Source organism: Lissotriton vulgaris, chromosome 12, assembly GCF_964263255.1.
Source record: "Lissotriton vulgaris chromosome 12, aLisVul1.2, whole genome shotgun sequence".
NCBI classification, from domain to species: Eukaryota; Metazoa; Chordata; class Amphibia; order Caudata; family Salamandridae; genus Lissotriton; species Lissotriton vulgaris.
The window spans coordinates 732,194,652-732,207,764 of NC_141700.1; the positions used below are offsets into that span (position 1 = coordinate 732,194,652).

The window sequence follows — 13,113 nt, forward strand, 5'->3', positions numbered from 1 at the left end:
AGGGCTTTCAAGGCTGGTGTCTCCAATCTCTTTCTTCTCTGTGACACCTCTCAAGGTACCATCCTCTTTTTGCCTTTTTATACCTTAAGTGCTCACTCATGTTTGTTGTATTGGTCCTAGTGAATGATATAAGTGCTAGAGTTGTGACTGGGTTACCTTGGCTGAACAGTTTCCCAGGAGAGGCTTCCTCTGCTGGGGCACACTACTAAACCGAGCCTGATACTCCGCAGGGCCTCCTGAACAATCAAGTAGAACATCATTTAGCATTAGCCACAGAGGCCAAGTCTGTGATCACTCATTTGTCTCTAGCCATTCCTCCTCCTTTTCTGATACTTCTGCGTGAACTCCACTTACCTGGTAACTCAGACAGATGTTACACCTGCTGATAATTTCCAGAATCTTCACGACTTAAGAAATTTGAATTTTCTATAACAAAACCTATGCTGTAGATGTAGGCTCTTCCCTGCTCATAAGCAACTGGCATGGTTAGCTCTCGGTATGAAAAATAAAGTGTGCACTGATGATGATTTTTAAGGTTTAGATTCCTGGGAAGTCCTCATTTATGGTGATAACTGATGTTTGTAATTAACGGAGTTTGGTTATCGTCCAGCGGCGATCATCTGTCAGTCCTCTACTGATATGGGTGTAATGACATGGAAAATAGTACTCTACTTATTGAGACATCCGCACAGGAATCCATAGATGAGGCACCTGATCGAACGACTGAAAAATCTACAGTGAAGAAAACTGGTTCAGCCACTTAGAAATGCTGGTTATGAACACTTGGAGTTTCCTGTGGTTGGAGTTTTGTTTTTGAGACTAGATGATCAGGGTTTTCAACCATTTTCATGGTAAAATGTTTTCTTCAAGAATGATTCAATAACAAAATTGAGTCCGTGGTGTTTCGTCTGAACGTGCGCCGGTACCGCCAGGGCTTCAGGAACAATAAGGTCTGGTTGCTGGTGAAATAAAAGGAACATGTAGATAGAGTATAAGTGATTGCGGTGCCGCTCCTTTGCTTCTGACATTGTAATCAATGATGTCACTACGGGGACATCAATTGCCTCCGGTTGTTGCGGTGCCGTGGATGGTGTAGGACTACGTCCCCCAGCATGCCAGGGGGGTACTCTGCTGCACACAGCTGCCTCCTATTGTGCATTAAGCGCTCAAAAGCACTAAGACTCCTGCAGTGCTGGACATCTAATACTGTTGTTCGTTGCGGTCCCACGTCTGGGGTGGAACTACGGCCCCCAGCATTCCAGAGGAGGGGCAGACTCTGCCTACACACAGCTGCCTCCCATTGTGCATCAAGTGGGTATAAGCGCTAAGAGACTCCTGCAGCGTATAGCCAGAAATAGACTGGACTGGGGCACCCCCTTGGTTTCAAGGTTAAAGGTACTGTGGAAATCTATTTTAATACTGTTGGGATTCTTTGATAGAGCGCCCACTTTTTGCCTGGTTTTGATGTGGATTCAAGTTTAGCTCACAGGGTCCCTTCCAACCAGGTGCCCTGTGCCAGTGCTTCTTCCCTAAAACAACCCCCTAATTGGTACTTCTGCCTCCTGTAAGTCCCTAGTAAATGGTACTCTGGGTACCTAGGGCCTGGAAGCTGAAGAGGGTCCCTCGGGACCCCCCTCACGGGGATCATACCACTGCCCTTTCAGCTTGCATGCCCCTGTAAGGCTGAAAACGAATTCGACATGTCACCTTGCATGGGTGCCGTGCCAGCTAGCACTGCCTGAGAGTATAGGTAAGTCACCCCTCTAGTTGGCCTCACAGCCCTAAGGCAGGATGCACTAAACTCCAGGTGAGAACATATCTGCATGAGCAGATATGCCCCTACAATATTGGGCACCGTTTTCCAATGTTGTAAGTTCCTGTGAAGACCGAGAGAGTACATGGGCTGGGAACTTGACAACTCTAGTTCCACAGCACCATGATGGCTTTACTGAATATAGGAGTGTTCTGTACCAAACTACTTCTCTCCATAAATCCACACTGATACCAGTGTGGTATTAATTGCCCCATGAACACAGAGGTGCCCCCTGAATCCCTACTAACCCTGGTGTGTTCTCTGACCGGCTGTAGGCAGCCAGCCACCACCAGACTTGTTTCTGGACTTCTGGGTAGAGAGCTCCTGTCCTCTGGGACCAGCAAACAGGGCACATCCTGGGCGGAGGTGTCATGCCGCTCCCCCAGGTTGAGCCAGTGTTCAAAGAGGCAAGCTTCAGAGGCCGGCCACCTTTGTAATGTGACACCCCTGTCTCTGCTGTTGGCAGCAGATGGCATCCCCGGTTTACTGTAAATACCAATCCTCTGCACACGTTTGAGATATTAGTACATGTAGTTGCTTTTGTAAGTCCCAATACGGATTGTCTTGTGTTTATTTTCATAAGGATTTATTCGGTTTCTTCCGAAAGTGAAGTCCGTCCTGTGCTCCACGTGGTTAGTTTCTTAGCCAACATGTGTTTCGTCGCTGTTACATGGGATTACCCAGCGACTTCCTCAGGGCTATGATCAATCCTTTGTAGTTTGTTATTTCCGGTGATATTTCCAACCTGAAAAGGCTTTCAGTCTGTCTGGTAAAGTTATACCATGTGTTGGAAGCTTCTTTATCTTTTGCGAGTCCGCAGCCTCGTTGGCGCACCTGCCGAGATCAGGAAGACCTGATTCCGACTAGCTTGCCGGATTTGGGCGGCGGTCAGAAATAAAACAACTGTTCGCAAAAGATAAAGAAACTCCCTACATCCCAACTTACCTCTGCTGTTGTTGATCGCCCTCCTGCAACCTCCAGTGCCACGCCTGCAGCCTCTTTGCCTTCAGGAAAATCATCATTGAAAAGCATTGGACACCCAACGTCTAGTTTGCACCCGGCCACCCCTGTGCTGCTGGTGGTGTATGGTTGGTGCTGCTTTGTGACCCTGCCTGTGCTTAACCTAACCCCCAAAAACTTAGCCCATGCAACCGATCTTCTTACCTGCAAACAGTGTGGCTCCAGGCGCCCCCTGTCTCCATTGAAAAGCATTGGGTCAAACTCCGATTTTGACCTCCTGTAGCTGGTGGTGGAGTTGTGGTACTTACCTGACCCCATGGCCCTTGCTGGCTTTTGGCTCCGAACACTGAAATTGTAAGTTCAACACACACCTGTTGAACCGCAATATTGTTTTCCCCATAGGATAACAGTGGACAATGTGAGAAAGTTTCCAAATGTCAATTTTTGGAAGTGAAAAGTATTTTTAATTAAAAACGTGCTTCCCTTATTACGAAGATCTGGGTCTTAAAATAACGTACCAACTAAGTATAATTTCATAAAATTGATCTGGAACTCTTTTTTTGAGTTGTGCGTAAATGTCTTGAACGCCTCTGTGTTAGGCCCGAAGGCTGCGTACCCCCACTACCACTAATAAAGCACCTTGGGATTTGCATTGAGCCCTGTGCACGTTTGGGAAACCCCTGGACTCTGGGCATGGTATTACCACATAGTGGCAATATTCTATAGAGAGCCAGCCTGCTGCATATTGCACAAAAACGTCCGTACTACTCGATTATTACGTATTTTGATGTTCCAGCTGGAATGGGAGCTCGTCACCCAACTTTACCCTGTGTGTGGGAAGAGGAGCTGAACTGTAACAGATTCTGGGGCACCAGTAACCCCTGCCCCCCCCCATCCCCCTCCCCCAGTCCTATTGCCTTTTCATTCTGGGGAAACATAGGGCTGCTCCCTCCAAGCCCACGCCTTGGGTCATTTTCTACAGCAGGGTGTGGGATCAATTAATAAGGAAATCTAATATGCGGAACGGCGTCTATCCTTATCTCCCTTAGAAACGGAGTCTCTGCAGACCCACTCCTTGCCAACACACTCTCACCCGCTGTTGCAAACTGCAACCCGTGGAGCTTCGGATATCGTAATTGGCCATCCTGATTTTGATCTCACTGGGACAGCCAACCCTGTTGACAGCTTGGAGGGATTTCATATTCCTGCAGGGAAAGGGAACTTTAAAAGCATTGGTGGAAAGAGAAAGAGGGCAGAAGCAACAGCTAAATCAAAAAGACAATGCCTAGGTCCCTCAACACCTTTGCAGAGTCCGAGCTCTGGTTTAAGTCCTGGTCTCTGCAGTTACAATATGGATACATCCAGAGAATCTGTGCCTGACCTGGTTGAAGAAATATGCAATGGGGTGGCAACATGTGTCACAAGCTTGTTGGGGCACACATTTTTTCTCGCCTAGAGAAAGTGGAAGTAGCGGTGACTAACTTGAAAAGTCTCCTTGTGGAGTGTTACCCAGCGGCATTGCCAGTAAACTACTCTCGTGTCTCGGGGGCGGGGTGGGGGTACTGTTATCACCTCTGCTCCTTCTATGAACATATGTCCTGCTCTGTCTGATCTGGTTAGAACTGATATTCTGACCACTTCCCCTGTTATTTTATATCCTCCTGGCATCCATTCAAGAAGTGTCCCACAGCAAATAAGGAAGACCAACAACCCCGAACAGGAGTGGGAGAAAATCCATAATTTGACAATTTACTGCCTGGCTGTGTCGATAATGACCCACATACCCCCCACTCCCTCTGTCTCCAGGTTAAGCGGAGTGTTGACCAACTAAGGAATAAGGTCCTCTATTGGTTACAGTACAAGTTTATGTTCCTGATTGCCCATCTAATAATTAAAGAGTTCAGTGAGATTTTGTTTAAATCCCCAGGGTCCAGTATCAATTCTGAAAACATTGCTGGTCTTACCAGGGGATATTTCTACCACCACCTGCACCCATCTTGTAGGGTGCAGGCTCCCACTCCACCTGCCCAATCTCGGATGGCTGACTGTCAATCTGCTCTTGCCCCATCCAATAGGTTTATGACTTTGTCAGTTACAGGAAATAGATTAGCATAACCATATTGAGGTTTCATCCTACTTGGAGGAACGGGTGATCAATCATATGGCCCTCAATGCATCAATAAGGGGCAGACCGCTCGGTCTGTTGTACCCTTCATAAGTATATTATTTCGCCAGTTGATCTAGTTGTATTAGGAACCTCTAGCCAAACTGCTGTATCCCCTCTACCAGTATTGGCGAATCATAAAGGGGTATGTCTTTTTTACATCATGGAATATATTTGGTTTTAAAAATAAGCTTGATGCTCCAGATTGGGTCCAAATCATTTCCACATCTCATGTAATTTGATTTCAGAAAATCTGGTATGTAGCTCCCTCCCATGCGGAAAGATTCTCCACTATTTTTACATCTGCTGTCCCATCACTGTTGGGTTGACCAAAGGTGATCTTCAAATTTGAATCTGTTACCCTCAGTCGTCAGGCGATCCTTTACTGCCTCATCCTATTGCCAGCTTGTGAGGCTGTCTTTTTTGGGTGGATCTGATTCGGTTTTAATTAATTTTTATCATAATATTTTTGATTCCACACGTAGCGCGGTTGTTACTGCTTTAAAGGCAGATCTAGACGTTTCTACTAGCAAACTACCCTGATTGTTTAATTTTATGGACTAGGGATTTTAATATACAGAAATTTACCTTTGCAGCAAAACTGGTGTGTGGCATCAGTAGACGATGAAACCCCTCACTTTTTACATAATGTTTATGGGCGGCCCCTTAATTCTCTTATTTTTAAATATGATTTTACATTATTGGAAACTAGTGCTCACTTAAAGCCTAGATCAGTTCTTTTATGGGCAGAGGAGCTAGCATCACTATCACTTTTTATTTTCCTTCCCATTTAGGAATTTTGTTATTGACCATAGAATTATAGCGACCGCAGTAAGTGACGATAATCTGTTAGTTATTGCTTTGTAACGTACGGAAAGGCAGAGGTTTAATACCAACTTTGCTAACAGACTCCACAAGGTCAAATGGTTTTCGGATTAAGTGGACGGTGTTAGACCATCCAGCCGTGCTCCAGAAGCTGTTAAATATCAATGAATCATAATTTAAGTAATGTTTAAGTGACAAGGTTGATTATGTTATTGATCCATGCATTTGAAGTTTTTTCCAGGTCACTCAATATTTCTCTGACCCGAAAGTCTAGACCCCGGCCTGTAATGAAGCATAGTTGGTTTGATCGCTCATGCGCTCAGTCTGCTAAATTTCTGTGGATAGCACTGCACAGTTCACCAAGGGAACACACTGCCATCAAGCAACTTAGGAAGGACTATAATTTGGCTTTAGCCAATAGGAAGATGTCACTCCAGGAAGAAGGCTGGGCAAACCTAGCTCAATCCACTTTGCTTTTGAACACTGTAAATGCCCCCTTCTTGAAAGATGACACAGTCCCACAATTTACTTCCCATGTTCCATTCTATGGGTGGGTTGAGCATTAATTACTCTGACATCTTTGGCTCCCTAGCATGTGACACAAAATAAATAGACCCTTGGAAATTACCTTGGAGGAAGTTCTTCTTGCCGTTGATGCAGTGCCGTGGGTAAAGTGCCCCGGGCCATATGATGTCCCGGTTGATGCCTTCAAGGCTGTAGGAGAGCTCTGGAGCCCTATTCTGACCTGTGTGCTTAACGCAGCTGTAGAGTATACAACCCCCTCTAGCTGGGGTGATTCTATTATAGTGCTTATTTTTAAGAAGGAGAGATCTGCCCCGTAGTGCTACCATCCGATTTTATTATTGGACTCCGCCGGTAAACTGATGGGTAGGGTTCTCTTACAAAGACTAGAGCAGACGGCTACCGATAACTGTATCCTATCAGATGCCCAGTATTGCTATAAGAAAGAATTAGGATGGTAGAAAATTGTCAACGTGGATCTGCTCATTGGGAACTATACAAAGGCCAACTCTGGTTCACTATTCCTATGTCTTGCCGACCTGAGTAGTGCCTTTGTCTTGGATCATTCGATTTTATGAAAAACCTTACTCTCACTTGGGCACATGAGAACATCGTTGGCTTTCTTGCAAATTTTTATGGGAAATTGACTGCTACGGTACACTCTGGCCCCAACAGGGAATGTACTTGCTCCTTTTCAAGACAGGGTTGTGTCCTGGACCTGTTCTTTTTCTCCCTTGACATTAATGGTTTGGATGATGCCCTCATGGCCCTGCTGTATGACTCGTCTATTGTTGTCAGCCATTCGTCTCTGTATTACTTTATGCCGATGATTCAGTTTTGATGTCAAGAACAGCCGCCGGCCTGCAGAGACAGATGGACACCTTTCTGGACTTCATGGAGAGGAGTAAATTGAAGATAAACATTCCTAAGACCTATATGAGACGCGGGAAAAAGTCCCAGATGAGTTGAAGCTTCTTTAGGTTTTCCGATTGCAAGGGTTAATAAGGTATATCGTTCACAAGCAATAGATCTTGGGTCAATCATCTACAAAGTGCCAGACTTAAATGAGTAGGGTTTGTGAGGACATTTCTAGATTTTCGTATACGTTCCTTGGTCGTGCCATCAGATCAATGATCAAAATATACCAAGCCAAAGCTCTGTCTGCCACTATGTATGTAGGTGGCATTTTGGATTATGCAATGACTGGCACTCTACAGAAGTTTCTCAAACTTCTGTTGAGTATCCCCACCTCGGTTTCAACAATGACTAGTCGTAAAGAGGTTGGGCTTTTCTACCTAGAGGATCTACTCCTGCTTAAACCTATTTTGGTTTGGCAATCGATTTGGGCTGAGCCTGAAACACTCTTCACAAGATCTATCATCATGGAATACATTTGTACATGTTTTTATTGTTCCCTTGCTCTCCCATATTAATGACATTTAAAAGAAGTTTGATGGCCAATCCCTGGTGGAATCGCCTTCTACAGTGTTGGCCCTGCATGAAAGTGTGTTAAAAGATTCCCTATTTGGCTCCAAAGGTGAAAAAAGGGTGATTGTTGAAGAAAAGAAATCTGCGATTTGCTTATACATGTCACTCGCATTAAGAGAAGGTTTTCAACCTGACTTGTCTATGGTCTCACGCACTCCGCACAGATTTATCCGCACCAGACTGCGGATGGGAATTATGCATTTTTTTAAATCACCCTCCCAGTAATGAAACCACGATCCTGCGATCCCTTGACCATGTGAGGGCACTTGCAAACAGAGCACTAAGCACTTTTGCTGTTTCTGTACTTTTTATGCTGGGTGTGGCTGATTTTATGTGACCACTTGTATTTAAAATAATACCAGTGACCATAAAGCTGCGCTAAAATTCTCATGTGCCCTGACAGACCCTTTTCTGTGTTTTAGTATTTTTCATATGGGGCACAGTAAATATTAGGAAAAGTATCTCCTTTTAGCTTAATATGGAGTACTCCACATTTAAGTATTTTAAATAGATTTATCCCTCGGGGGATTAAAATAATTGGAGCTCATGGCGTTCCCTGAATTTGCTGGACTTGAGCTTTGTGTGATGTATGGAACTCTTGTAATGCTATACCCATTTAGAATGGCTACAGGATTGATGTATGCTCTGTATTTTATTGCCATAAATATTGGACTGAGTTTATGTTAATAGCCACTATTTAAGAGTGCTTGTTTTATATTTTTGTTTTAATTGCTTGAATTAACTATTTTCCAGTTTTTTTTATTATTAACACTGTATAATTGCTCTTTCATGGTCAACCTGTTTGTACTGAATAAATATTTTTGAGCCGAATCCTGGTCAATGCAGACCTTGAATCCAAAGCCAAATTCTTTAAAACAATTGAATTACCTGATCTGGATTGATTTGGATATAGATGTTTGATACCTTAGCAGGGCTTTTCTCCCCTCCACTGCTTTGCCACTAACAATTTTTCAAAATCTTGCAGTTGAAATCACTTTGACTTTGAGTCTTCACTTTCTCAGCAATATCCTTATTTCCACTTCCAACAATTAGAAATTTCCGGACTGTAACTCTAGGTCTGTTGCTTCTGTGCCCTTGTAGTTTTGCTGTGTTTAATTATGCTCCTGTTCTTTCTCATTATTCTGGTTCTTGTTAACATTCTTTTATTTTCTTGTGGTGCATCATTTATTTTTTTTGTGAGCTTGGGGTTATAGTTGTACTTCTGAAACTGTGATTTGCTGTACTTTGGAGACTGAGATTGTGTTCTGTTCACAGGGAAGGAAAAGAAACCTCCAGTGCTGGAAGGAGGGCCTTTACGCCTCAAACCACGCAGCATTCACGAGCTGTCTGTAGAGCAACAGCTGTACTACAAGGAGATCACCGAAGCATGCGTGGGATCCTGTGAGGCCAAGCGGGCTGTAAGTGTCCTCTCAATCTGCTTCTCTCTTTGTGAGAGGCATAGATAGGATCTTGCGTCAGCCACCCCTCTTCACAATATTGTATTCTCAGCTGCATATGTGTAATTTGTGGGCTGTCTTAACAAGACCAAGAGATGGCTACAAGAACTTTTTTTCTGAAATGTAATCTCCGTATTTCCCTATCGTCACCTTGTTCTCTCCTTTTGCTCTTCTGTCGTTCTTCAGTCTTTTGTCTTTTCCTCTGCTAAAGTAGTCCTCTACTTGTGGTGGCTTGCTGTACCCCCGGCTTCAGCCCCTACACTTCTTCTTTTTTTAATTTTTTTTTATTTATTTTTTTTCCTATCTCTTTTCTTCAAGACCCCGCTTCTCTCTGTTTCTGGTAGGATTTGATTATCTGGTGCATTCACTCCTTTTTGTTTGCACACATCAGCTGCTGTAACCTCTGTATCACCGTTTTTAGGTCTCGCCTGGCGATGCAGCGCAAAAGCTCTGTCGCCAGCGAGATCTAATGTCGCTGACTTTCCTCTCATGGGAGACAGGAGATGGGCACGCGCAGGCCGGACTGGAAATGGGAACGCGTTGCGTCGTGCACATCCCCTGTCCCCCTTCAGTCCACGCAAGCCAGCTGCATACAGTAACTGCGGCACACGCACCAGTCGCCCCCAGCCAGTGCACACATACTCTTCTCCCTCCTCAACAACAAACACACACAGTCACAAGTCGCCCCCAGCCAGTGCACGCATACTCGTCTCCCTCAACGCGCATGGTGTGCTTTTGCTTTCCCTCCCTCCGGCGTTTCAGCCCATGCTCCACCTTCTCTAGGTCTTCTCTGACTCGGCCTGCTCTCACCTGCTGAACTCCAGCAGCGCCTGCTTCACAGTTTGTTGCTTTGGCGGCCCCCTCCCTGGTTGTACGAGCCGTGCAGCACGGCGAAGTCGGCAGGCGCCGCCACTGGGCACGAACCGCAGGCCACGCTGAAGTGTACCCTCACGGCGTGCCGACAACTAGCGCATGGCGCTCTTTCCCTTTCCATTGTTTTTTCTTTTTTTATTCTGCGGGGAATCTGACAGCCATTCATCCCCGACCTGGGCAGAGGTAATGTTACATCCTCAATGCCTTAAACTGTTTGCCTTAGACCTCTGCCATTATGTATGTACTCATTCACTCTAACCCATACCGGACTTAATGCACTTTTAAAAAATACTGTCTGCAATGGATGGCATTTTCATACAGAAAACACACCCATTTGTGGGCCACTGCAAGACGTCTCTACTGGTGTAACCGCTACTTTTCTTAGTGACACTATTTAAGGATATTTTAAAGTACTAATGGACAAGACCTGCTTCACCTTTGAGCTTCCTCATCTGGCCTTGTACGGGCTCTCATGTAAAAGATCACTCCATTTGTAGGGGAACTGACGAGCTCTACATGAGGTGTTTTATTAAAGTAGGGCACAATCGCCCTCTTCTCGGCAACGCACCAATGCTTGTAGCAAGCATGTCTTCAACTGATTTGCTCTAAGGGTCCACAATGAAGGTCATTGTGATAATAGCAACAAGGAAGCAATCGGGTACTCCCGAACGTTCTCAACTGAGACTGGGCAGATTCAAAGCCAGCATTCTCACAACTACAGCAGAACAGATATGAATAATCCGCTATGCTGAAATGCTTTGCAGGCTAAGCTGTAAACAGTAACATCCTGTTGAAAAGGTAAAGACTGGTGGAAGACCTGGAAATATACCTCAGGACGAATGGCTTACAACCCAAAACCTATTAGCCTGTGCATCAATCTATTTTTTTTTAATTCACTGCTAGTGGTTGGCCAAGCTTTTTTTGTTATTTAGTTTTTATCCCCATCTCCAGGTCAAGGTTACTGGCAAACGCCACCTTCATTTGAAACTCCTTGTTGATGTTCTCAAGATGCATTTCCTTAGTGATTTGGTTAATAGGATGGGGAGTGGGTATTTGTGACCACATCTTTTATGTATGAGCCTGTTCGAAGGGGCCCCAGGCCCGTCCGGGAATACTGGGCCTCAAATCTGGTGGAAGAGGACCCTCGCCACTGATATCCTGTGGTCGGTCTACCTATGGCTTGGAAAACTGGACTACGTACATCCTTTTCCACACTTGTCTAACAGGGTAGTGAGGGCTACCAGACAAAGGCTCTCAGGGAGGTCGTGTGGGGTGTACAAGAACGCAGAACTGTAGAGAGAGACAAATGATACAATAAAATATTGTGCATCTCAGTGCTTAGCTTAGTAAAACAAAAGCACTTTAACAACACTGCAAAAGAGAACACTACACAATACCATGTAGCTCCCCTACAAAGTTGGGATTCCAACCAGATTCCTAGGTAACAAGCATTTGCACTGCAATAGGTCTTGCATTTGCGAGAGTTTGAGCTATTGACATTGTAAATGACTATGCCATTTATGTGTTTTGAAAAACTGCAAGTGGTGGGTAAACACACACTTTGTACTTATAGTCCTTGTTTACGAAAAGCAAGGCTGAAGATAACGGCACCTTTTTCAATGGCAGCCTTGCTTCTCATAAGCAAGGGCCAGAAGTACAAAGTGGTAGTTTACGCACCACTTTCAGGATTTCAAAACACAAATAAAAAGCATTGTTATAACAATGCCGATAGCTCAAACTCTTGTTGTTAGTTGCATAGTTTGCCATTCCACCCAGGGCCTTGGGCCTGCTGACTGTGGCGCTGGGGGCACAGAGCATCGCTTCCTCTGGCTAATAAGACAACTAGATGTTTATGCCTTTGAAAATATATTTAGCTCCAGCAAACATGAGACTTTTTAATATTGCCATCTATTATCCATCTGAAGTGGTAAGTGCACATTCGGACCACCAAAAATATTTTTTTGATGCACTGTTAAAGTTGGTTTGTCGAAAATCAGAGTGTGCCCGATATGTTTCAAATGGCACTTGCGTCAGCCAAATAGACCTTTTTTTTTTTTTTTTTTTGCTCTCGCTCTCTCTCTCCCTACAATTTATCTCTTTATCACTCTTGCAAACTCTTTTTCATTCCTGTCTTCTCTCTTTGTCAATAGTTTCCTCTCTTTTCTCCTCCTCCTTTCTCCCTTTACTGCCTTTCTTTCTCTTGTTCTGGGTAACAATCTGTTGAGGTAAAATAAGTCCCCCTCCGCATAAACAGCAAAGATTTGAGGCTTCTAGTCCATGTCTTATTCGAACCCGTGTCTTGCATGTTAAATTCTACAAATGATGTGGGTGTGATATCACACACTGTGCCCAAGTGTCTCTTGATACTGGAGTAAACTGGTCTATATGGACTGTGGAAGACTCATTCATGTCATCATTCTTTCTATAATGTAAGATAATAAATAATTCAACCCTGTGGGAGGATAAAGTGTCGGTCACTGGCTAATGAGAGGTTGTACGTAATTCCCAGAAGCACGTAATAGGAACAACAGAATAGTTTTATTAAAGGAAAGCTGGCCAACGGTGTGGCTGTTACTTATAGATGGATATGCCTTGTAATATGGTCTATCTAAAACAGGTCTCCATCCGCACCGGTATGGATTTGCGTGTTTTAACTTCCTTTGGAATGTCCATACTACGTGCATCACAATTGTGGAGGGAATCTTTATGTAACAAGCATTTGCAATGCAATAGGTCTCGCAATTACACGAGTTTGAGCTATTGGCATTGTAAATGACCATGCCTTTTATTTATATTTTGGTTTTTTAAATATAAATAAAATGCATTGTCATTTACAATGCCAATAACTTAAACTTCTGTAAATGCGAGACCCATTGCATTGCAAATGCTTGTTTTTTATTCCTGACATTTTGTTGATCCCTCCACTTGCGCACCACCTCCTGCCTCTCTTTGTCTCATATACTGAGGTGTGCGATTAGAAACTCTGAAAATGTTTATTAATTTGTCCTTGG

The 13,113-nt window shown here is 44.2% G+C and overlaps 1 protein-coding gene across 6 annotated transcripts in view; it reads left to right on the plus strand.

Annotated features, from left to right (window-relative positions):
• TAF6 (TATA-box binding protein associated factor 6) overlaps window positions 1-13,113 on the plus strand; it is a 70,673-nt gene that overhangs the window by 32,699 nt on the left and 24,861 nt on the right. For all 6 annotated transcript variants that reach the window (XM_086946018.1, XM_086946015.1, XM_086946019.1 and 3 more), the window contains exon 7: window positions 9,048-9,190. In XM_086946018.1, the coding sequence (XP_086802144.1) occupies window positions 9,048-9,190 (143 nt within the window). The remainder of the gene's footprint in view (window positions 1-9,047; window positions 9,191-13,113) is intronic.